Source organism: Microtus oregoni, unplaced genomic scaffold (genome assembly GCF_018167655.1).
Source record: "Microtus oregoni isolate MIOR12 unplaced genomic scaffold, Mior012 000046F_ref0000063, whole genome shotgun sequence".
Taxonomy (NCBI): Eukaryota; Metazoa; Chordata; class Mammalia; order Rodentia; family Cricetidae; genus Microtus; species Microtus oregoni.
In genome coordinates, this window is record NW_024543220.1 from 291,811 (window position 1) to 315,895 (window position 24,085).

Sequence of the window (24,085 nt, forward strand, 5' to 3'; positions counted from 1 at the left end):
ACCACACCCACACCACATCCACCACACACTCCCACACCCCACACACACCATACACACCCCCATATGACACCACACACACCACACTCCCACATACCACACCACACACCACACCTATACCACACACCACACACACACCCCACTCCCACATACCACACCACACACCACACACACACCACACACACACCAAACACCCACACCACATACCACACCACACCACACACAACACACATTCCCACATACCACCCCCCCCCGATACACACCACACTACACTACACACATGCACGCATACTCGAGGGAAAGAGAAGAAACACTAATCTATTTAGAAGTATAAACATCCAGGCTGGCGAGAAAGGTGGCTCAGTGGGTGAAGTGTTTCCCTTAAAGTGTGAGGACCAGAGTTTGGGTACCCAACATCCATGTGAATGCCAGGCAGGAATGGTGGCCCATATGCTCCCTGTGCTTGGGAGGCAAAGATAGGATTTGTCCAGCAAACTATAAAGCTAGACTACACTGGTCAGAGAGGTCTAATTCACATGAGAGACCCTTCCTCAATATATAATAGAATCCAGGACCACCTGGTCAAGGGTAGCAGTATCCATAATGGGCTGGGCCCTTCCCCATCAATCATTAACTAAAAAAACGTCCTACAGGCTTGCCTACAGCCTGATTTTAGGGAGGCATTTTCTGTTCCTTCCTCTCAGATGACTCCAGTTTGTATCAACTTGACATAAAACTAGCTAGTACTTATGTGTCCACCCATCACTAATATATATGGATCAACACACCCACACATCATACACACACAAAAATAGAAGTAGCAACATCCATGTAATAAGAATTTTGCAGGGGCTGGAGAGATGGCTCAGCGGTTAAGAGCATTGCCTTGCTCTTCCAAAGGTCCTGAGTTCAATTCCCAGCAACCCACATGGTGGCTCACAACCATCTGTAATGAGGTTTGCTGCCCTCTTCTGGCCTTCCAGGCATACCCACAGAAAGAATATTGAATACATAATAAATAAATAGAATTTTGCAAAGAGGAAACAGAAAATATTGTTAAAGAAGAAACAACAACAAGAACAAAACTCAGAGTCAAGGCGAATAGGGAAGTCCAGGAGGACAAAGCATGGGAAAACAACAGGAAAACACCAAGTTGTAAGTCTTGAGACCTCTGTGGACAAGGACTGTATAAAAGGTTTCATAGAGACAAATAATACACTGAACTCAGTATGTTCAACCTAAACACGTCAAACACAGAAACCTCTTGCAGCTCTAGAATGATCTGAGACTCAACAATAAGGTAACCCAGTGGGAAAATGAGACAGCCATACAAGGAAGGAAATGTGGTGTATTACGAAGCTCATCAAGAGCGATGTTTTAAGATCGATAACTATACAAACAGTATGAAGTAGCTGAATCACAAATTATTTTGGAAGAATGGCAGAATGAAAGAATGAGGAAGAAAGACTGATGGCATCAGGATGGGTTGGAGAGCTAAGGTTTTATTATACAAATAGGAAGTCAGCTTAGAATAAAATCTAGAAGAATCAAATGAAAAACACTATAGAAATGTTACTTATATAGATTTACATAATGAATGGTCAAGTTAAAGGTTGTTTTGGGATAGGAGAAATTAAAGGTGGGATAGAGAAAGAACTATATTTTCTTTTAGTAAAATGTGTGCTGTCATATAAGTTAAAAAATTATGTACCTGTATTATTTGAAAAAGGATGAAATTTTAATGTCAAAACTCATGTCCTCAAAGACAGCCAGCAAGTGGTGCAACTGGTGTGTGCACACAGATGACCTAATTCCCATGATCTCGGTCAGTACCTAAACATACTCTATGGAGAACACAAACACAATGGCCTTATTTGGAATCTGGTGTGGGTGTTACCTCCACGAAGGTGGCATGAACAAACCTACTTATCTGCTAGCAGCTTCAGTGCCAAGTGAGGTAGAAGTAGACAGCAAGACAATTGCTGCAAAGACTGGCTGTTGAAAATGCCACCATTTAGAGTGAGGAGCACTGGGTTTCGGTGGAGTGGACAGTTTATGAAGTCACCTGTCCTCAGGGGATACAGGGACCTTGGCCATAGGACTCAATTGGCCAAGAATACAAAAACCTCCTCATGGAAAGTGGAGTCTAGAAGGATCTGTCATTTCTGAATTTCTGACTTGCTCTTGTTAGTGAGAAGGAGTTCTGGATCCTGCTCCTTGAAGAAAGGACTGAGTATAATGTGACCTCAGGCAGCTGTACCACCATCTTTTCACTTTGACCTGCTCCCTCACAGTTTCTCTTGTAGCCAGCATGCGTTCCCTACCAGATATCAAGACACAGATGTTATGGTGAAGACTGGATGTTTAGAGGCCAATGGACTACAAGAGAGCCAAGAACAGACCTATGCAATCGACTATCTATAAACTATTTTCTATATAGAAATCACTTCTATAAACAAACCATTTGGGAAGCTACCTTATTTAAAAGTAAAGTTGACACTTTACTTTTTGACAGGTCAAGGCACCCTAGATAGGAAGTGGTCTAAGACAGTAGGAAAATATGGACATTCGTGTCATGTCTAGAGTGTGTCCTGGTTCTGACATCTTGCTGTTGTGTAATGCTTTTGTTCTGAGACAGGGTCTCACTGTGTAGTGTAGGATGGCCTAGACTCACTATGTAGTCTAGCATGGCCTTGAACTCACAATTCTCCTGCCTCAGCCAGCGGAGTACTGGTAGGACAGACATGTGCCACCCTACCTAGCTGCTGTATGGCTCTGAGCAAATCCCTGTTTCAGTTTCCTTACTTGTCCCAAGTAGAGATAGGTATCTTTCTGTATTGTGGGATTAAAGAAATTAACTGTAAAGTACGTGGCATTAAAACAGTACAACTGTATCAGAGTTCGAGTGTCTTTCAGGACTGACTTCTGGTATTGCACCAGCACTGTTACTATAAACTCGTTACACATTTCCCATCATTTTTCATCTTTGTGATCTCATTCCACAGTTAGAACACCTTTATGGATTGAACGGAAGGTTCCAGCCCATAGCTTCTGCAAGTCGCCTTTTTTTTTTCCAGCTCTAAAAATGAAGGGATAATCTCCAGGGCTTTGGCTATAAGAACTACTTCTATTTTACAAGAAAGAAATTGGAGGCAAAGAGATGTTAACTGACTTGCCTTAGGTCACTGAGAATTACTAGCAGATTTAGGATTAAAACCCAGGTCTCCTCGATGATTTGCTTTACAAAGGTAAAATACTAATTTCCCTAGACTCCCTGTATCTAAATCTCTTCTTGGAATTGTCACTAGATACTTAGGGAGGTAATTCACTCAGGGATCATTTAGAATATTACTGACATATTCCACTGCCTGGAAGCTCCTACCTCATTACCAGGGAGGGAGTCAGTAGAGATACATGTCTTTTGGAAAAGCATTGACATGGACAATGGGAATATGAGCAATACAGAAGAGAATTACCTGAGCAAGCAGACCTGGTTGAATCTGAAGAGGCTGAGCTCCTGGAGCTTGAGTGACGATGGGAACAGCATTTTCCATCCGCACCGAGTAGCCGGCATGCTTGGAGGGAGAGGCCTGCAGGCCTGTTTAGTACATGGGTGAAGGACAGGAGGGAGGTGAATGACTGAAGGATGAAGAGACCCCTCCTAGCCACTGAGTTAGCTTTAATGCTCAGCTATGGGATACTTTCCTTTTAGCTGCTAACTTAAAGTAGTCTCCGACTCCCCACAAACACACCTCTCCAAAGTTAAACTATGTGAGGTCCAAAACAGGACAGATAAGACACAAGAGGAAAGGAACGGCTGAGTGTCACAGCAAAGAACATGGGGACAGCGGCGGGCTCTCTGAGGACTGTACAGATGGAACCCGAGCACCGGTGTACATGCTCACATGGCCGCTTTGCAGAACTCTGTCCTTGAGCTTTCCGTGTGAAGTATGATGAGGTACACAGTCATCTCTAACTGCTTAACGTCCACAGGAAAGGAGCTCTGGGATCGAGGCCAAAGGGGAGGAGGCCCAGGGAGGCACTTTTCAGACAAATTTCTATTCTCCACATGAAGTGGGTCTATGCTGGCTGTCAGAGACTGGCAATTTTCTACAGATAACGTTCAGAGAGCATTTCATGCAAGGAAAGCTGGAGCTGACATCAGCATAACAATGGAACCAGACAATGTGCCTCTTCACAGGCAGCTGGCGAGGGCCACAGCTTCTGGCAGGTGCTGAGAACAACAACAAATGGACTTGGTGCTGGAGCGCAAGGCGCATTGTTTCTAGGCTGGCAGCACTGGGAGAGCAGCCTCCACGGTCAGTGATACTAGCGTTCCTATGAATGGAAGCAGGAGGGCTTTCTCCCTGACAGTGGGCATTCCAGGAAGCAGTAGGGTAAGAACCCTAGAGGTGGTCCTGCAAGAACCAGGTTGGCCTTACCTTGGAAGCCAGGGGGACACACGATGAGAGCTTGCTGGAAGGGATCTGGCCGGGCACAAATCTGGGCTGTTCCCGTCTGCAGGGGCATGCTCCGCTGGGCCACTGCGGCCATGGATGCCGCTGAGGGCTGGTAGAGTGTAGATTGGTAGTTTAGTATGGAGACTTCGGGATTGGCTAAGGAAAGAGTGGCACTGGTGGAGGTGGGAGCCTAAAGGAATGATGGGGATTAAACAAAAATAAACAAAAATAAAAAATGAGGGAGGTGGTAGGTTGGGAGACACAAATCTAAATCAAATAAATGAATTTAAAGGAGAGCTAACACAAATCAAGAGCAAAAAAGCAAAAAGAAGGGCAGGACTCCAGCTGAATACCTCAGAGGAAGGCAGGCACCTGCATTCTCACATTTGTGAGACCCACACAGCTCACTACTGAAAAGCTAACTTAGTCTAGAAAACTTTTGCTTGAGGGTCTGGGGATGTAGGTCAGTTAGTAGAGTGCTAGTCTAGTATGCATGAAACCCTGGGTTCAATGCCTAGCACTGCATAAAAACAGCTATGGCAATCTTGTATCTATTTTGCAATCTCTGCACTCAAGAGGCTGAGGCAGAAGGATCAGAAGCTTAAGGTTATCTTAATACTACGGTACTGACTTTGAGTCTAGCTTGGGCTATATGAGCTCCTAATCACTCCTCCCCACCAGGGGAAAAAATAAACAATAAAAAAAAAACATTGTTTAATTAAAGTCTGCTTCATCCCAGAAGGCCAGGTTTGGGTTGAGAGCCTTTGTGTTCCTTGGATTCTAAAGTGGAATATGATATAGGGAGGGTGGGAAAAGCTGAGCCTGTCTTTCTTCTCCTTGTCCCAGCGAGACTCCACCTTTGCTCATCCTCTCCTCCCCTTGGATCCAGGTAGTCTATACTTGGGAGGACAAACAGGGTCCTGGATAAACAGGTCTCAGGAAAGAAGCCCATGCACCAGAAGGGAAGCCCGGGCAGAGTCCTGGAAGGAGATTCTTGCTCGTACAGTGCTGCCTGCAGCTACCCTTGGCCTGCTGTAGGATACAGCTACTGTAGAAGCAGCATATGGCAAACATCTGGATCTATCTTTGGAAACAGAACTTCCAACAGAAACAAAGCTGTAGAAGGAAAGCAAACTCTGTTGGGAATGCTTATATTCTCTCCTTAGCAAAGAGAGGCAGAGGTTAGCAATGGCTTCAGACTGAACATGGTCTAGGAGCTGTGCTGTAGAAGCGAGGTTCTAAACCTGTGAGTCACGATCCCTTTGGGGGTCACATATCAGATAGCCTGCATATCAGATATTTATATTGCAATTCCTAACACTAGCAAAATTACAGTTATGAAGTAGCAACAAAATAATTTTATGGTTGGGAGTTCCTGTTACAACATGAGGAACTGTATTAAAGGGTCAAAGCATTAGGAAGGTTGAAAACCACTACTCTAGAGATTGTAAGAGCTATGGGATAAGGAGGAGGTGGACTGTGAGTAAATACTGGACACACGTGTAAAGAGAATTTCAAGAGAAGGTCAAATTTCATAAAAAGGTCAAAGTCTTGTTTTCCTTTTTTTATTTTGTGGTGCTGGGGAAATCAAACAAACCCAGAGCCCTGACTGCTCTAGGCAAGTCTACTGCCGAGCTACATCTTTAGCCCTGCACAATTTGTTATGCTTAAATTCTGTGCTGAATTTTAGTACAAGATAATAAATTTATTTGAAAATGATTACAAACTCCTATGATACACTTAATTAGATCTTGAGTTGCATATTTTAACTGTGTATGCAGGTTCAGCATTCCACGCCATGCCTCCTGGAAGTATCGGGGGGACACATGTGCACACGTAAGAGCCAGTTTCTAAGTACTGATGACATAACACTCATCTCCAGTCTTCCCCACACCATTATTTTCCCTGGCTGCTCAGGCCCTGAAGGTCCCCTGCTTGAGGCCATGGCACTAATGTCTCCCCATTTGACTGCATTGTCCCAGCCTCCAATCAGTCACTGTTCTGATGCCTCTGCTTTCCAAATATCCCTAGGGCCACTGGCTTTGCTCATTTGTTCTCCGGTGCCCACCTCGGACCTTTAAGTGCCTGATTAGTGACAGCTTGCCCTCTACTTCCCTTTTAATTCTTGGGCACAGGATCATTCTCTCTCTTTTAATTTTAAAAATTGTATGGGTGTGTTGCACACACACACACACACATATATATATGTGTGTACCATGTGTGTGCCTAGTGTCCACAGAGCCAGAAAAGGGCACTGTGGATCCTGAAACTGGAGTTACAGATGATTATGAGATACAATGTAGGTCTAGGAATTGAACCCAGGTCATCTGAAAGAGGCCATCTCTCTAGCCTTGGATCATTCTCTCTTAAAGACCACTTTGCACATCAGCACCCTGTTCTGCACTTAATCATTTGCTCATAAATTCCAGCAGTGGCCTCATGAATGTGGTGTACGCATCTTGGCTCAGTACTTTTTCCTTTCTATAGACCCTCAGTTATCTTCCTTGATAAATGTCATCTACCCTTTTCTTTGGGACAGATTAATCTACTTGCTGTTTTCTTAGCTTTCTATGAGCATAGGCTATTCATCTCATAGGAATCCTCTGAAAAAACTCAGAGAGAACTCTTAGCCTTTGTGCTGTAGGGCCAGCCTGGGTATGAGGGCTTCAAATTGGAGCCTTCCCTGATGGTGCACGTGTACAAATCTGTGGTTGTGTGGCTCAACTTCCGCCACAATGTGCTGGGCAGTGTAGTCAGCATCCTGACAGATGCCTACTTGGGGGAAGGGCCTGGGCTCTACTGTGGTCCTCTGCTTGCCTGCCTTACATGGCCTTCATGTGTGTAGCCTGGATCTGGACCTCTTTTAGCTCAAGTTTCACCATGGAGATGATGAGCTCTTTGTAGACTCAAGGAAAGAAAAGTGAAACGCAGATCCTGACAGGACCACCAGTCCCCAGTGTGAGCAGCAGCAGCTGACAGTTTCCCTCAGTTTCCAATGCTGCTATGGATCAGCTGGTGGAAGTGTGTGTGAAGGTGAGAGAGACTTTTACTCTGTCCTCCGAGGTTCTGACAGAGCGATCGCACCTGTCTGTGAGAGGCAGAGAGGACTGCTGAGAGCTATCCTGGCTAACAAAGGCAAATGAGAAGACAAAGCAAGTTCACTGGCAACCTATGTTGCAAAGATGGGCCAAGTGATTCTAGATGTTTAAACATCTTACAGTTTGACATCTGTAAGACCAGGATGTGAGTCTAACCTGTAAGCCCAGTTGAAATTCCTGGGAGAAGGATATGCCCTAAAATGAGATACCTTGGAAAAGTTAGTAAAGTGGCTGAGCCTATGGATTAAGCCAAGAACACCCAGGGGGAGGTCTTTCCCTTCAATATGTTACTAACAGTTTTGTTTTATGTTTTTTTGAGACAAGGTTTCTCTGTATATCCCTAGCTGTCCTGGAACTTGCTCTGTAGACCAGGTTGGCCTCAAACTCAGAGATCCGCCTGTTTCTGCATCCTGAGTACACCATCACCACCCGGCTACTAACAGTTTTTCAATGTACATAAAAATTATGGCATACTGAGCACTTGGAAAAGATCCTATATATCTGCTGGATATATGTTAAGAGCAACACAGAACTAGTTCCATGTCCTTCCACTAAAACAGAACTGTAGATGTATTTTCTTGCTTCTAAACTTCTGAATGTTTAGAATGAGTAGAAAAACTCCAAGGAGCTCAGAGAAGGAACAAAGCACTGGGTCACTAATGAAAAAAAGAAGTCTTGTTGGACTTAGAGAGCGATACCATCTAGAAAAGTATCTGGGGACCTCCACAGGATTCATCAGCGCATGTGTTTCAAGAGTGCAGACCCTGATACAGACTGCTGGCGTCAAAAGGCCAAACCTATCTCATATGTACCAGCAGGCTGCCTTAGGAAGAGGACTAATTGCCTTGTGCCTCCGTTTCTGCCTCTAAACTGCCAATGATAATACCTATTCCACATGAATGCTGGGAAGACTGAATGATGCCATGCTGAAGAAAGTCCGACACAATAAATGCTTACTGTCAGTAACGTTATCAGGGGAGGGAAAGCATGCCTTAGAGCTTAAATCTGGGTTATAATGGGAAGAACTTTCTTTTCTGACAACAATTCAAAGCTCAGATGATGGAGAGTTTGTTCTCAGGATCATGCTTTTGTAGGGCAGCATTTCATTTCCCCAGGGCTCAAGCCACCACCATTACACTAAGTTAACGGCCTTTTCTGCTTTAGTCCAACCTGGCCAGCTTTGTGGGTCTCAGAGCCATGGAAAACAGAGGTGTTCTTATTTGGGACCTGCCTTTGTGTTTTTCAGTTTTGGTGATATTCTTTGGAATGGGTATGGGTGTCCTAGCACAGGAAACATGGAGGTGACCTTTTCTGATATGGTCAGGGATCTCCAGTCTGAAGCCTATGAATATACCCATGGAAAGGCTGGTGGGGCAGGGGGATTCACATGACCCCTGACACATGATCAGAGGGGTTCCCTTTCCCGTGAGCCTTCTTATATCCTTTGGTAATGGAAGGAAGAGACATATGGGGACAGAGGATTTGAGGTTAGGGAGTTAGAATCAAGAGTCTACTAAGGAGACTTATGGGAAAAGCAAGCCTCAGGGTAATGAAGAAAACCTCAGTGACCGCTGGTTGAGAAGCCCTAGATGCAAAAAAGCCTTAACCTCAAGGCTGGCAGGAAAATGAGCTCTTCACTCTAAAGACAGCACCAAAAACACTGACGGCCTCCAGGGGGCAGCATATTCCAGACGGCGCTGAGTCTGAGCAGAGGAAGTGATAGAAACTGGAAGTCAAGCTAAGAGGAACAGCACGGTGAAAGGGAACAGGGCTGATCAGGGGTCAGGGACTCATCAGTGACAGGACCTGCCAACTAAAAGTAGACAAACAGGTGGTGGCATTCACACATTAGCTTTACGTATTTATTTCTCTTCTCTGAAGGTGTGTATGTGCTTGTGCACAAGAGACAACAGCACACAGGAACACCATCATCATTACAGGTTGATACTAAGACTGCAATGTCTGAGAATACTTCTTTGGGGAACTCATGAGATTGGAAGATGGGAGTAACAGTTCGAGTCTCCGATTCTGGAGGCGGGTGAATTAGGGTGGGGAGATTCTTCATTCGGTGCCTATTTCCTGAGCCTCATCTGTATTTCAAACATTCTATGTTGCTGAGTCTTCCAACCTATAGAAGGTTGGGGATCTGTGTGAAGGAAACGTCAACTTCCTGTATCCCTTGGGTAATGCTAGGATTCTGGTGACAGACCCAAGAGCTGGCTTTTCTATGGCTTAGAGAATGGACAGGTTTTACTGCTGCTGAATAAAGACCATATGGACACAGGGGTGCGGGGAGGGACTCATGCTGGTGCTAGAACTTTTTAGCAGGCTCCATTTCCACCTCAGCTCAGAGGAAAATGGGAAGAGGTACCATCTCAGGAAGCAGGAGTCAGAACAGAGAGCCCTGTGACCTCTTAAAAAACTAACCAAGGAAGCAAGTACTTCAGCTTAGAGACCTTAAAGGATAACACTGGGAAAGCTGCCTGGGTCTGGTAGGGAAAACTGAGTCCTAATGCCCACAGTGACAGCCCTGCCCACCTTCCCCTGGTGTCTGCCACTCACCTGGTTGTGGACAGTGGTCAGCTGGTTGTTAAAGGTCATGGTCAAGTTGGTGGATGTGCTGGGGGCCACGTGCGTGATGAATGGTGTTTTGCTCTGGTTCACTGTGTCATACATATTCACCCGGCGCTTGCAAATCTCCATGTTTTGGAAACAAGATTTGACACTGTTTATGCAAAAGGTAGAGGCAGAGACACGGGACAAGAAAGAGGGTGAGATGGGGTAAATTGAGGGAAAGGAGAGAAAACAGTGAGAAAAGGAGAGAATGGTTAATCCAGCAAAACAAAGCAACACTGTAGCTTTCTTTGGTTTCAAAATCCTGGCCTTCTCAATGTCTGCCCATGGAACTGTCAGCACTGTGTGAGCGAAGTCCCCACTGTCTTGTTGCCCTTCCCCGATCCTGCATGGGCAGGTTCCCCATATCACAGACATGCTGCATTTTATCTTCCTCCGTTACTTTTCCACCTCCAACTGCACTGCTCATCCTCAGTGTCGTTCTCATTCAACAAGATGACTCTCCAACCAAGGATATCAAGGAGCTGCTACAACCTACTTCCACTTTCCTTAGAGCCAACTTGTCTACCCCCAAATCATGCCCTCCCCCCCCATTCTAGCGACCCTGGGCTACTAGCACCATCTAGAGGTCAGCCAAGTAATTCTCCCACCCAGGGTCATGAATTTAGGCAGCTGGTTGGCTTCACTGGAACCTGCCAAGCAATGAATATATAATGATTACTAATTTTCACTGAGAGCAGTGGTATGTGTTGCAATCTCCATTTCAGTCTTACACCACCCACAAGACAGAATTATGATCATTGTCTCAATTTTATAAGTAAAGCCATATGTTTAGGACAGATAATTTGCCTGAAAGAGAATTACTAACTAGCAATTCACTCCTTCCTCCACCTCTCCCTCACATACACATTCCTAACTTCCTTAATCCTTCCTTTCGTCTCTGTGTGTAATTCTTGTCTAGTTTCATGAAGTAGAACTCTTTCCCCCTTTTCTTCCTTCATTGTCTTGGTGAATCAAAACCAAACCCCTAACTACAAAGTATTAAAGCAGTGTAGGCACAAGTGTAAAGGCCGCTGGTGGCCTTGGCCCTTCTGGCTCCTGAACACCCACTGTGTCCTGCTCCATACTCTGCTCCTAACACACTGCCTCTTCTGTTAGCTTCACTTTCCTCAAGCGCTAATGCTCAGGATAAAGCTGCATTTAATCTACAATTTAAAATGTCTATTGCAATAACTGAATATAAACTACAGGTCTGTTCTATTTTGGATTAAACAGGTATTTGTAGGCTACCCCAGAATATGCTTTTTAAGAAAGATACCTTCCAAATTTCAGAAACTGAACATGCACATGACCTAGAGATTGCTACTTCTTTCTAAGTTAATGACTATCACACTGGCTGCTCGATACACAATGCATAGTAAACAAACAAACCGAAGGTCCTAGAGAGAAGAGAAACCATATTCACTGGTAAACAACGCCATGCCCACCACAGCCTCTGGTGCGCACCTCGAGTACTGCTGAGCGCTTTCATCCTGAGCAAAGACAATGAAATCATGCTGCATGCATTCTTTTTGGAACACATTTAAAGCACTCAGTGATTTTGTGACGGCTCAAGGCTTGTCTCCAGACTAGAGTTTCCCCGCTGCAATGGGTTGATCTTGACTGTTAGGATGAGACGAGTACTTCTACTTTGGGTTAGTTTACAAGAAGACTGGCTTTAACCATGCGCAAACTAGAACCTGGCTGGAGAGAGACGAGTGCTTTCACTTTCACCTGCAAAACCATATGTTAGAGGAGCTTAGGCCCAGCCCCAAGGGTCCACAGGCCTGCAAGCTTGTTCTTCATGGTCTTCTAAGAATCCACAAAGAGTCAACCCACTCTCACATAGGCCCAGGGATGGCCTGTCTTTCTTTTTCAGGCTGACCTTCCAAGTTCTAAATTGTCAAGGCTCCTTAGTGAAACTCTATGGATGCTTCCTTACTGAACACAAAGAATACGGACCTGCTCATCTAAGCCCCAAGTTTTTTGGGGTGACTGTTTCACTGGCTTAAGATGGCCAATAGGAGCTCTCTGAGGCATCCACCTCCCTGATCCCCCACTTCACTGTTTCTCCATCATTTAGCTTTATTCCTAAAGATAGAGCGCTGGCTTTGTGGGATAGACTGAGACTTCCTTAACTGCCTCCTGCGATTGAGAAATGGCACAGTTGTTAAAATTTGGAAGGGCTGGGTGCAGGGTCCTTCTTCACACTAGAACTTGGCTGTTCCAAGCGTGCCCTGAATTAGAGATATCATCTGGGTCTTGCAGTGCAAGTTGACTTCCTTCACTGACTGCTATGGAAAAGAACTGAGACAGAAGACACACTTGAGGAGGCTGCAGCCCACTTGTCAGGCTAGGAAGGGTTGGGTCCAGCCTGGAGACTCAGTCCACTCTAATTTTGGTCACAGTACTGCTGCCTATGCTCTGAGAACATCTGTCTCCACGCTCTTCTCTCAGCAGTCATCGGGACCTGTGGGAACCACCGCTTTCGGGAGCACACTACTTTCCCAGCAGAAATGCAAGGATGGGAATCTATGCTTTCATGTCCCAGGTACCTCAGGGTTCAGGCTGAGGTGAGATAACCCATTTCCCATCCACAAAAGACCTCCTTCCTCTCTTTCTCATTCACAGAGACTGAGCCACCAGAGTGGTCTCCACTCCAAGCTATTTTCTGACCACCCAGGAATACTTCAGTAGCCACACAGATGACCTGTCAAACACCTACACTTCCTGCCTCAGGACCTTGTTTTCAACCTCACCACTCCCTCTTTGGGCCCTCAGACTGGACTATTAAGTCTCAAGAGAAAGCATCCTGTTTCCTTGACCTCATTCTCCACCCATCTGCTGCACTTAACTATAACTATTATCAGAACTATCTTCAGAGTTGACCAGAGGGCACAATTCATTGGAATCTAATGAATTTCCTTCCCCTCAGGTGAACCTTCCACAGTTTCCATTTGGGATTATAATTACTATATCACCAGCATCATCAACTTCCTTATCCGTTTGTCTTTTTCTCTTAACAGCCTGGCAGCAGCCCAACTGGACAAACTGAACTGTTTCCTCTACGCCTTTGAGTAGGATGGTCACTTATAACATCAGTTCATGCTCAGACTCAAATGCTCAAAGCTCTTCCTACCTCCTTCCCTCTTCCTCAGCCTTCCAAGTGCTGAGATTACAGATGTATTCCACCACACCCAGCTTCCTCCTGTATTTCTCTGGTTAGTTTGCTGTCACCTTCTGCTCCAGTTACCTACTCTCTGTTTCTCTCCTCTCTTCCTTCCCCTCTTTCATAATTTCTTTCTTAACATTCTATTCTGCATATGTATGTATGAGCATGTGTATGTTTGTATATGTGTGTATATATGAAGGCCAGACGTTGACACAGTATCTTCTTTTTTTAATTCTTAAAAATATTTATCTACTTTTATTTATATGTATGTGTGTGTGCATGCATAATTTATGTGCATTGTGTGTGCCCGAAGAGGCCACAGGGCATTGGATCCCCTGGAGCTGGAGTTACAGATCATTATAGATCTGATGTGGATTTTGGGAGCTCAGCCCAGGTCCTCTGCAAGAGAAGTAAGTGCTCTTAATTGTTGAACCACCTCTCTAGCCCCCAAGTGTCTTTTTTTTTTTAATTAAAATTTTTTATGCGTATAGGTGTTTTGCTATGTGTTTGTCTGGTGCCCGGGGAGGCCAGAAGCAAGCACTGGATCTCTTGAGACAAAAGTTATAGATAGTTCTGAGTTACCATGTGGGTGCAGGGACTTGAACCCAGGTTGTCTAAAAAGCAGAAGGGCTCTTAACTACTGCGCCACCTCTCTAGCTCCCCTGAATGCCTTTCTTGACCACTCTTCAAGTAGTCTAGCTAACCAGCTTGCCCCCAGGATCCTCTATCTTCACCTCTTGAGCTCTGGGATTATAGGCAGACCGCCTGGTTCCCAACCCCAGTGCTCACATCTGTGTGGCTAATGCTTTATCCCGAGCCACCGCTCCAGCCACAATCATCACAATGTTCTCCGATGGTAAAGCCTTCACTCCTCTTGTTCTTAACAGGTGGCCTCATCATCTATTTCAGAGACAAAAACTGTCTGACAGGAACTCCCTCAACTTTCCTCTGCTATCCAGTGAACCTTGCAGACATCCGTATCTTCTCCCAGCATCTTTTAGTGGCAGGGCCCACCTCTCCCCCAGCTTAAACACGGCTCAGAAGAAACCGACCACAGTTATCTTTCCCTTGAACCTCTCGCTTGCTACCAGGCTCTTCCCATTAGTCTTTGCTCAAGTTTCCCCGCTCTTCAGAAGCTTTCCTCTTGTCCCTCCGACACTCCTCTGCGTCCTCCCTCCTGTTCCACAGCCTCACTTTCTGTAAGGCGGCCACCTACTACTCTGCTTACACTTATCTTCAATCTGCTCAACAAGTTTCTGCTTGAAAACGGCTGTCACTAAGTTACCAGCACCCTCCCCGTTGTAAGATATTACAGACATTATTTTTTTTTCTAGATTACTGATATGTTAGCAGTTAGGTCTGTATTCAACACAAATCTAACCAGCCATTTCATCTGCTTCTAAGTCTTTTAATGAGTTGCATTGTGCTTTTGATAATAAAAGACAAAATCCTCCTTTTGGCATGGCTTTCTCAAGCTTAGTTCCGTGGCCTCGGCATGTCACCCAGGGTCCCTATGCCCAGTGTTTAGTCATGCTGGAGAGTTCACACAGGCAATGCCCTGACTGCTCACTTCCATCTTCTTCCTCGCCCTTCAGAGGTTACACCCGTGGGTCTTCTGGCCTGCTGAGTCAGCTCCTTGTTACACTGCCTCATCGCACTCCTTCCTTCCTTGGTAACAGCCATTGTTTTATACCGTCTTCTCTGAAGACCATAGCTCAGTGTACCCCAGCACCTGCTAACAACCCATAGCAAGCAAGGAAATGGACAAATCCAAACAGACTAGACCAGGTCACTCCAGGACAGCTTTGGGACTAACTTTGGTACTGATGCTAGACTGCTTCAGGGCACTGTTGTTTTGTGTACTTCTTCCTTTGTGCACTGATACCCAAGTTCATCTGGTCCCAAGGTCTCCCATGTTCCCTCCTTTTGCTACAACTGCAATCTTAGGTCCAATATAGCCCTTATAAGTTTTCTAAGTGCTTTCTGGGAACACGGATCCCCAGCTTTGCTTATGTGATGGATCATAATTGCTTTCAACTGCAACTGTACTGCACTGCAACAGCAGAAACCAGAGGGCCAGAAAGCCTGAAGTCTTTACTATCTGGGCCTTTAGAGTGCTGCCCCGGTACAAAGGACCAAGCGGGACACTCACTGTGTACTATGGGGAAAGTCGAGCAGGTGTGTCATTGTGACAAAGGGGTGGTTCAGAGTTTCGATGGGAGTGATCCTCTTATCAGCATCTATGGTCAGCATCTTCTTTAATAGGTCAATGAATTCCCGTCGGTCTGCCTTCTCTACCAACATGTCACTCCCTTCCAAATCTGTTGTCATGTTCACCTGGAAGCAAACAAGGACAGGGGCGTAAGAGGCAGAGTATACCCTATAACCTCCTTCGATCTCAAGCCCATCTCAGCTGCCAGAAGGCAGACGGCCCCCAGTGGAAGCCATGGTCTTGTGTGCTGCCACTGTCTGTAGGTCATGGTTTCTTATGCTGTAAGAACAGAATGGCCGAGGCAGTCAGGCACCAGGTAGCGGTGAGGGCAGAAAGACGCTACCATGGTTGATACTTGTAAATATATCCCAGTGATAAGGCACAAAACTGCTCCTGTTTTAACTGGCCAAGAAAAATGCAGCTTTTGTCACACCTTATTAAAAATAACCACAGGATGAAAGGTTCTGGAGACTGATTGCATAACAAATACTCCTGAACTTTATGTTTAAAAAAGGCTAAGATGAGAAACTTTATGCTGTATGTTTTACTACAATCAAATAATGACAAAGAAATACACACACACACCCCTACCTCAGAATTTCTAAGATATAGCATAGAAGATAGAAAAAAGTTCATCCAATCGTGGAGGGAGAAAGAGCCTGGGTTCCCTCTTCCTTCACCTTCATGACATCTCCCTTCTCATAGCCCCTGAATTGGAACCAGAAAGATTTTAGTTTCTGTGTCCCCTGCAGTCACTTCCGGCCAAGGAGGTGTACCTGGACACAGGACTATTCTCCCAATGCCAGGTCTCTACTAGTATGGCCTTTAAAAGGCTTGCTTCGTGGTGCTTTCTATTTTTTTTTCAAGAGGGGCTCTGGGAAGCAATTCCAGTTTTCGCAGGCCATTTAAGCTACTAATCAACTGACAAGGGCACTTTCCTCGGAAGCAGAGGCCCTGGCTACACTCATCGTTGCCAAGAGGTGCACTACGACTTCATTTCTCAGTATCTGAACACAAAACTCATTCTGGGCTGCTCTGAGTTTGGACTAGTCTCTAACTAAAAATACCCAGTGATCTGGAATTATCTCTGACACAAAGGTAAGAAAAAGCCTCTGCTCATGAGCTGACAGTGACTGAGTGTAGTGGTCTGAATTGGATTCCCCTAAAAGCTTAAATTCAAGTCCTGATCTGTGGAAGCTATAAATGTGACCCTGTTTGGAAATAGGGTCTTTGCAGATATAATCAAGTTAAGATGAGGCCATATTGGATTAGGATGGTCCTAAATCCAATAACCAGTGCTTTTATAGGAGAAGAGATCTGACACTGAGACCAGAGATGACACAGGGATAAGAGCCGGTGGAGGGTAAGGGTTAGAGTGATGCAGTTGCAGGTAAGGAATGCCAAGGCTGCTAGGAGCCACGAGCAGCCAGGCATATGAGTGGGGTTCCCTAGTGCCTTCAAAAGGACTGTGGTTCTGAGGACACTGACACCATACACTTTTAGCCTCCAGAACTATGAGAGAATACATGGGTGTTGTCTTAAGCCCTCCAATTCACTCTATCTTGTTATAGAGGCCCTATAAACTGACACACTGAACCAAGGGCATCAACTCTAACACTGCAATGGGCAGGACTTCTCAGCTCGGCAGTGAATGCCTGCCTAGCACATGCAGGCCATGGGTTCAGGCCCTTTTAGCACCACATTAGTAAGGCTGGCCATTACAATGGAGCTATCCTTTCTTCTTTCCTTCCTTTCTAATTTTTTTCCCATGTATTTTACATATCGACCACAGTTTCCTCTCTCTCCTCTCCTTCTGTTCCCTTCTAAGCTGCCCATAGCCCATCTACTCCTTCTCCACTCCATTCAGAAAGAGGCAGGCCTCTCATGGGAATCAGCAAAGTAGGGCACATCCAGCTGAAACAGGACCAAACTCCTCCCCCTGCATCAAGGTTGGGCAAGAAAATCCACCATGGGGACTGGGTTCCCAAACACCAGGTCAAGCACCAGGGACGGATCCCACTGCTAGGAACTTCACAAACAGACCAAGCTACACATAAGTAGAGAGCCTAGGTCAGTCCCATGCAGGTCCAGAGTTGGTGAGCTCCTACAAACTCAGGTTAGCAGTCTCTGTGGACTCCTTTGTCTTGACCTTGACCTCTGCCCCATACCCCTGAGTCCTTCCCCTACCAACCTGGCTTGTATAACCCATCCTCCCTTTCTTCACGAGGACTCCTGAGCTCAGTTTTTTACTAACTCTGGCATATATTGTTCAAAAGTAAAGTCAATGAGGTAGGATAGTGGGGGCTTCTACTCTATCCTGCTGTTGAATAAATCTCATTGCTGGTGGGTTTTTATTGATTGACTGATTTTGGTTTTTTGAGGTGGGTTTCTCTGTAGTTTTGGAGCCTGTCCTAGAACTAGCTCTTGTAGCCTCAAACTCACAGAGACCCACCTGCCTCTGCCTCCCTAGTGCTGGGATTAAAGGCATGCGCCACCACCACCCAGCTATTTTTTGTTTTTTAAGACAGGGTCTTTCTACTTAGCTCTAGCTGTCTTGAACTCACCACGTAGCCTCAGACTCACAGAGACCGAGTTCTGGGAGTAAGATAGCACCAAGCCCTGCCCTGAAGGCGTCTATTTTAAAGTGCTGTACCGCACACACATCCACAGAGCTTACCTGGGCCATATCATCCAAACAGTTAAAAATGTACTTTCTTGCTTCTTTTGACTTAATCCCCGTCTCAGCTTCATGGTCATCTGGTGTCTGTTTAGAAAAGGAAAACCTGGTAAGACAGCATCTCTTAGTCACTACATCTCAAGTGCTCGAGCTCCTGCTTCGCCCCAGGGTCTTTTCCTCACCTTGTAGGGAAGGAGACTTGGGCTCCGTTCTACCCGTCCACACTACATCTCATCTTCCTTCCTACTCTGATACAGCTACTAAAGATTCTAAACAGAGCAGGAAAGCAACACTCTCATGCCCCTGCAGCTTTCTGTAAGCTGAAGGTAAGATTTCACTGTGGAAGACCAGCGTCCTTCCTGACATGCTTTAAATTTTTATTTTATTTAACACTCCCTTATGCCTACAGCTCCTAGATGTTTCAAGGCACGTTAACTTACTAAATGCTCCTCATAACCATGACCATTAGGACGACTGCTCTCCCCTTCTACGATATATGGGAACACAAGAATACATAGCTCCGGGACCTATCAGAGCCCCTGGCCAACAAGTGGCACCTGTTTGCAGAGCCTGTGCTCTGTGCTGCTCCCCCAAAGACCCCCAATACACTATTGGCTGGGAACCCACCGTGGCGACTTGGCATGGGATTTGGACTCATTCATGGATCTAAGGTAATTTATTTTGGCTTTAAGCACACTTAAAGCAGCCCAATCCCTAAGAGCAGCTGAACTCAAAGAACGAGTTTCCTGGTAAACACAGAAGTAGTCATCTCCTACGCCTAACCTGGGCTCTTCTTCTGTCTACAGACTTTTTCTTACTGGACCTGACCTTGACAACTTACTGCCATAATTATTGAATGTCAGGAGATCTGTTCATAGCCTAGCACCTGCTTAACTTCCAAATCCCAACTTTTTGAAAGTATTATCTTTAAACTTTATTAGGATTTGGTTGGATCCTGTCAAAACCAAACCAAACCAAACCCACTAAAATTAAACCTACTGCAAAAAAATGAACATACAACATACTTAAGGTCTTTTTTACTTTTTCCTTCCCAGGAAAAGTATGTTAATTTTAATTATGAGACACAGGTTAAAGTAAATGCAAAATATGTTTCCATTAAGGTAAAATCACCAAGAGTTCATGGTGTCCAGCAGGGCCTGGATGAATCAGATCAGCCCTCATCCCAAGGGCTTGTAACATTTGCATTGCTTAGGCTGCTTTCATTGCCTGGGCAATGTCCACCAGTCTATACTAGGAAATTCCCTCTGTACCCTACAGGGCCCAGTACAAATATTCTTCCTCAACTTGGCCCCTGGCCTAGCTTTTTCTTGGCTCACTTGGATCACTTGTGTTTCTCACATTCTTTCCTCCCAGGAGGAAGATACTCCATTTGGTAGCCCAGAGCTTGGGGCATTAGTCCTATACCCCCATGGACAGTGAGCTCCCTAAAGGTGAGGTATGGCAGCTTCATCTAGCTAGCACAAATTAGTCACCAGGGATCAAGTCCTATAAATCCAACAGTCTTTCCAGGGGATACAGCCTCTCAGGCAGCAGGAGGCCAAAGGAACAGGTCTTTCAAACATTCAGATCCAGCCACACCTTGCATTCACAACTATATTCTACATTCCCATCTTGCTGGTCAAATTAAAGCTATCAATTTGAAAATATCAAAAGCTCATTTTTGTCTTTCCTTCTTTCTTCACTATTGGGCCACCAGAGTGGAATGGAGGGGTGTTTTTCCTACCTTTAGCCTCCATAAAGGATATGGAGAGTCGGTGTCACGGTTGAAAAACCTAGTTGTCTTTGTCCCTGCACTTAATAAATATTCCGCTGGCAAACCCTGTGTTTGTGAAATATACCGAATCTGCAAGAAAAAATGAGAAAGAGGTCGGGGCTTTTCCTGTCACTGTACATATGGTATACTGATGACTCTAGCGGCTTTGAGAAAAAATGGAATTATTAGTTTTAGAGGAAAAAAAAAGGAGCAAAGAAACACACACACACACACATACACAGGGTGGAGAGATGAGATAAGAAAACAAAGGAGCAAAGAAACAGACAGACAGACACGCGCGCGCGCACACACACACACACACACACACACACACACACACACAGTGGGGAGATAAGAGGAAGCCAGGCAAGAGAGACAGTAAATCAGCCCTTAAGAATATCAGAGGCCAGGGTCTAAGCGAAATGGTAATCTAGGATTGTCTGGATGGAGAATGAAGCCACACAGTGAATTCTTGTGTCACCCAGACCTACCTGATCATATTCGGAAGCTCCTGGATATAACGGCCAGCCCAGGAACAGCTCAGCAATGACACAACCAAGGGACCACATGTCAATAGCCTCACAGAATGGCAAACCAAGGATGATCTCAGGGGCCCTGGAGAGGAACAATGGGAAGAACCATTGGTGCTCTAGCTCTCTCCTGGGGAACACCATGAATGCCTGTGTGGTCTGTGGTCTTTGAGAGAGGCCTGCATTGCAATGATGTCTCCAACCTTGCCTTTATCATCTAGTTAGAAGAGGACATAGTTAGCCTGGCAGTGCAGAGTAGGGGCAGGTGGGTGACGCATGTCTGTGGGCGTCACACCATCACACTCTGGCCACAAGCTCATGAACTGATAACAACAGCGGAAGCAGTAGGGAGTTAGTTTTTGTAGCTGAACACCTGGAATTCTTTATAAAGAATGCCTGGTTTTTAAAAAGGAATTCTGAAACAGTCTACTTTCAGGCATACATAAAAATAGCTGCCCCCACTGAAAATAAGGCAGTTAAGGCCAATAACCATTCTTCATGGTCTTTGTTTCAGGCATCTGTGTCACAGTTCCTCAAAGGAACACTGCTATTACTCTTCCCACCAGTTTCTAAGTGGCTAATCTCCATGAAAGTTCTTCAATGTTACAACTTTTGAACCCCATTCATGAATAGACCATCTTGAGAGTCAACCAGAATTCCATTATAAACCCACCAAACAGATCACTTCTGACTGTAGGACCTAATGTCCCTGCAAATGACAGACAAGGTCACATGCTAGAAATTTCAAAGAAATTTTAAAGAGGAAAGTGCACATGTATTTGGTATCCAAAACCAGACTACAAAATATACCTTCTTTTAAGTTTTATTAATGTACATGTGTGTGTGTATTTGTTTGAGGGACAAGAGGACACTAGGTCCCTTGGAGCTGGAGTTAGAGGCAGTTGTGAGTTACTCAACATGGATTCTGGGAACCAAACTTGGGTCTTCTGAAAGTGCACCAGCTATGTCTCCAGCACCTATACCTTCTGTCTTAAGCACCTGTCCTGACTAGGTAATACTATGCTTTGGTACGAGACAGGCTCAGGGTTTGAGGGGTAACTACAGTTGAGCTGCTTCGAATGTGCTCAGTGCATTGTGTTGATAATGAAATGCATTAGCTTAACCTGCTTCCTTTAGGAGGTTCCATGCCACAGAGCCGGGTCAGCAGCACTACTGTGCCACACTTTAGAAGCTGGGGTGTGGGGTGGGAGTGAAGAGCCAAGGGTCTTTCTGCAAGTTTGGTCGCTTTTCTCCTTGCTGGGATAAAGGAAAGGAAAGGAAACCACTTCTATCAGCCTCACATCTTCTCCTTCTAGCGCAATACTTTTTGGTTATAAAACAGCCATCGTCACCTCTTTTTAGATTTGCCCTTATTGCTACCATGTGTGTGTATATGGAGGCCAGAGGACAACCTTGGGTTTCAGTCCTTAGGAGCTACCCAGGCTGTCTCACTGGCCTGGAACTTACCAAAAAGTCTAGGCTGGCTGGGAAACAAGCCCTAGGGAAGCTGCCTGTCTCTGTCTTCCTAGTGATGGATGATGGAGGAAGGTCATTGGCTAATAAAGGAACTGCCTTGGCCCATTTTATTGGTTAGGATGTAGGTAGGTGGAGTAAACAGAACAGAATGCCAGGAGGAAGAGGAAGTGAGCTCAGACTCCACAGCTCTCCTCTCGGGAGCAGACGCCTGAGAGAGACGCCATGCCCTACTCCAGGGCAGACACACGCCATGAAGCAAGCCGCCAGGTTAGACATGCTGAACCTTTCCCGGTAAGACCGGCGCTCACAGATTATTAGAGATGGGTTGATCAGGATAACAGAATTAGCCAGTAAGGGCTAGGGCTAAAGGGCCAAGCAGTGTTTAAAAGAATACAGTTTCCGTGTAATTATTTTGGGTAAAGCTAGCCGTGGGGGCGGCCGGGTGCCGGGAACACAGCCCTGCTGCCCCTTAATACTACAGATGGAATTACAAGCATACATATTATTCCTGGGTTTTGGTTATTTGGTGTTTTTTTTTTTTTTTTTTTTTTTGAGATGGGGTTTCTTTGTGTAGCCCTGGCTATCCTGAAACTTTCTCTGTAGCTCAGGCTGACTTTGAATTTGCAGAGATCCACTTGCTTCTATCTCCAGAGTGCTAGGATTAAAAGTGTGCACTACCACTACCTGGCTCATTTCTGGCTTTTATTACAGGGGTCCTGGAGATTAAACTCAGGTTACCAAGTGAGTTATCTCCCTTAAGAAATAGTATTGAAAAACAAAATCCCAAGTGTTTTGCTGCAAAGTTTTGGTTTATTTTTCAGATATATGTGTGCTTCTGTGGTGCTACTACGGTTGCTCTGAGTAGCAAGAAGAGTGTTACAATTTAGGGGTTGGTCTCCAGTGTGGCACCATTGGAAGGAGGTGGAATATTTAGCAATTTGAACCTAGTGGAAATTTTACTGGGGATACGTCCTTATAAGAGACTGTGGGTCACTTACCCCTGAGTCTTTCCCATGTGGTATGAAAGGTTTGCTTTGCTACATACTCCTGCCTGTGTGCTGCCTCAGTCAATCCTTATAATGGAACTTCCAAAACTGGGAGCCAAATGAAGTCACTTCTAAGTAAACTGTCTTAGGCATTTCTTAAGGGTGAGGGAGAGTTGGCTAGAACAGAGGAACATCACCACTAGGAACAAAAGTGCCTTGATGCCATCTAAAAGGTATTCCTATCCCCACTCATTCCCTGTTAGAAGCAGCTGCCAGCCCCTCCCGCTTCAGCCTTCATTTGCTTTAGTGCAGTTGGTACCTATGTGTGTGGGCTACTGAGGTTGCTCGTGCTCACCAACATCCACAAGCTGGGGATGCCTATGCCTGTTCTACAATGTATGCCCACCTCGATGAGCTTTGATCCCATCACCTGCCTAAGTCACCTGTATCTTGGAGACCCTAGTCCAGGACTCCCAAACCTATTTCTCATGATGTGTAACTAATGAGATAGCTGGCAGATGCCTTTGGAGATAGTCTATTCATTTAAGAAAAAAATCACATCTCTTAGGAAGGGGATGCTTGAAAAGAATATCAGAGAAAAATGAGTGTTACAAGCTGCTTTTCTTCCTCCTCTCTGTTCTAGAGTCACATGTGGGTTCAGGTCTGTCCAAAAGAGTTCCTACTCAGGCTTTCCTCAGCAGCCTGCCAGCTATGGTCCTTGTGTCTGGATGCATCACATCCCAGCCTCCAGCCCCCGTGTCAAGAACAGGTGTGTCTAGGTCCCTAGAGTCTTCCCTGCATCTGACAGTGGGCAATCCCTGTCAAGTTAATTGACTGGTTCTTGTGGCCTCCATGCTGACAGCTTCCAATCTCTCAATCAGGCCTCTGTTCCTAGGGCTATGAATGATATAAACATCGGGGCATGCCCTGCAGACACTTTGGTGATGTCCTTTGGTAAGAAACACCAGATATAGATTTCTGCAACTGCCTATATGAGCAGGGCCTGTGAATGTTGTTCTTTCTCAGTCTACAGGAGAAGGAAATGACAGCCACTCATGGTACTATGGTATGTACATACAGCAGAATATTT

General features: G+C 45.3%; 1 protein-coding gene across 5 annotated transcripts in view; it reads right to left on the minus strand.

Moving 5' to 3' along the window:
• Nucleotides 1–24,085, minus strand: part of LOC121435438 (homeodomain-interacting protein kinase 2) — a 194,834-nt gene that overhangs the window by 35,962 nt on the left and 134,787 nt on the right. For 3 of the 5 annotated variants that reach the window (XM_041634756.1, XM_041634755.1, XM_041634754.1), the window contains exons 3-9: nucleotides 20,495–20,618; nucleotides 19,974–20,093; nucleotides 18,230–18,316; nucleotides 15,493–15,677; nucleotides 10,118–10,280; nucleotides 4,440–4,647; nucleotides 3,474–3,595 (exon numbers count right to left, since the gene is read on the minus strand). In XM_041634756.1, coding sequence (XP_041490690.1) covers nucleotides 3,474–3,595; nucleotides 4,440–4,647; nucleotides 10,118–10,280; nucleotides 15,493–15,677; nucleotides 18,230–18,316; nucleotides 19,974–20,093; nucleotides 20,495–20,618 — 1,009 coding nt within the window. The remainder of the gene's footprint in view (nucleotides 1–3,473; nucleotides 3,596–4,439; nucleotides 4,648–10,117; nucleotides 10,281–15,492; nucleotides 15,678–18,229; nucleotides 18,317–19,973; nucleotides 20,094–20,494; nucleotides 20,619–24,085) is intronic. The other 2 variants (XM_041634758.1, XM_041634757.1) reach the window with 1 other exon arrangement.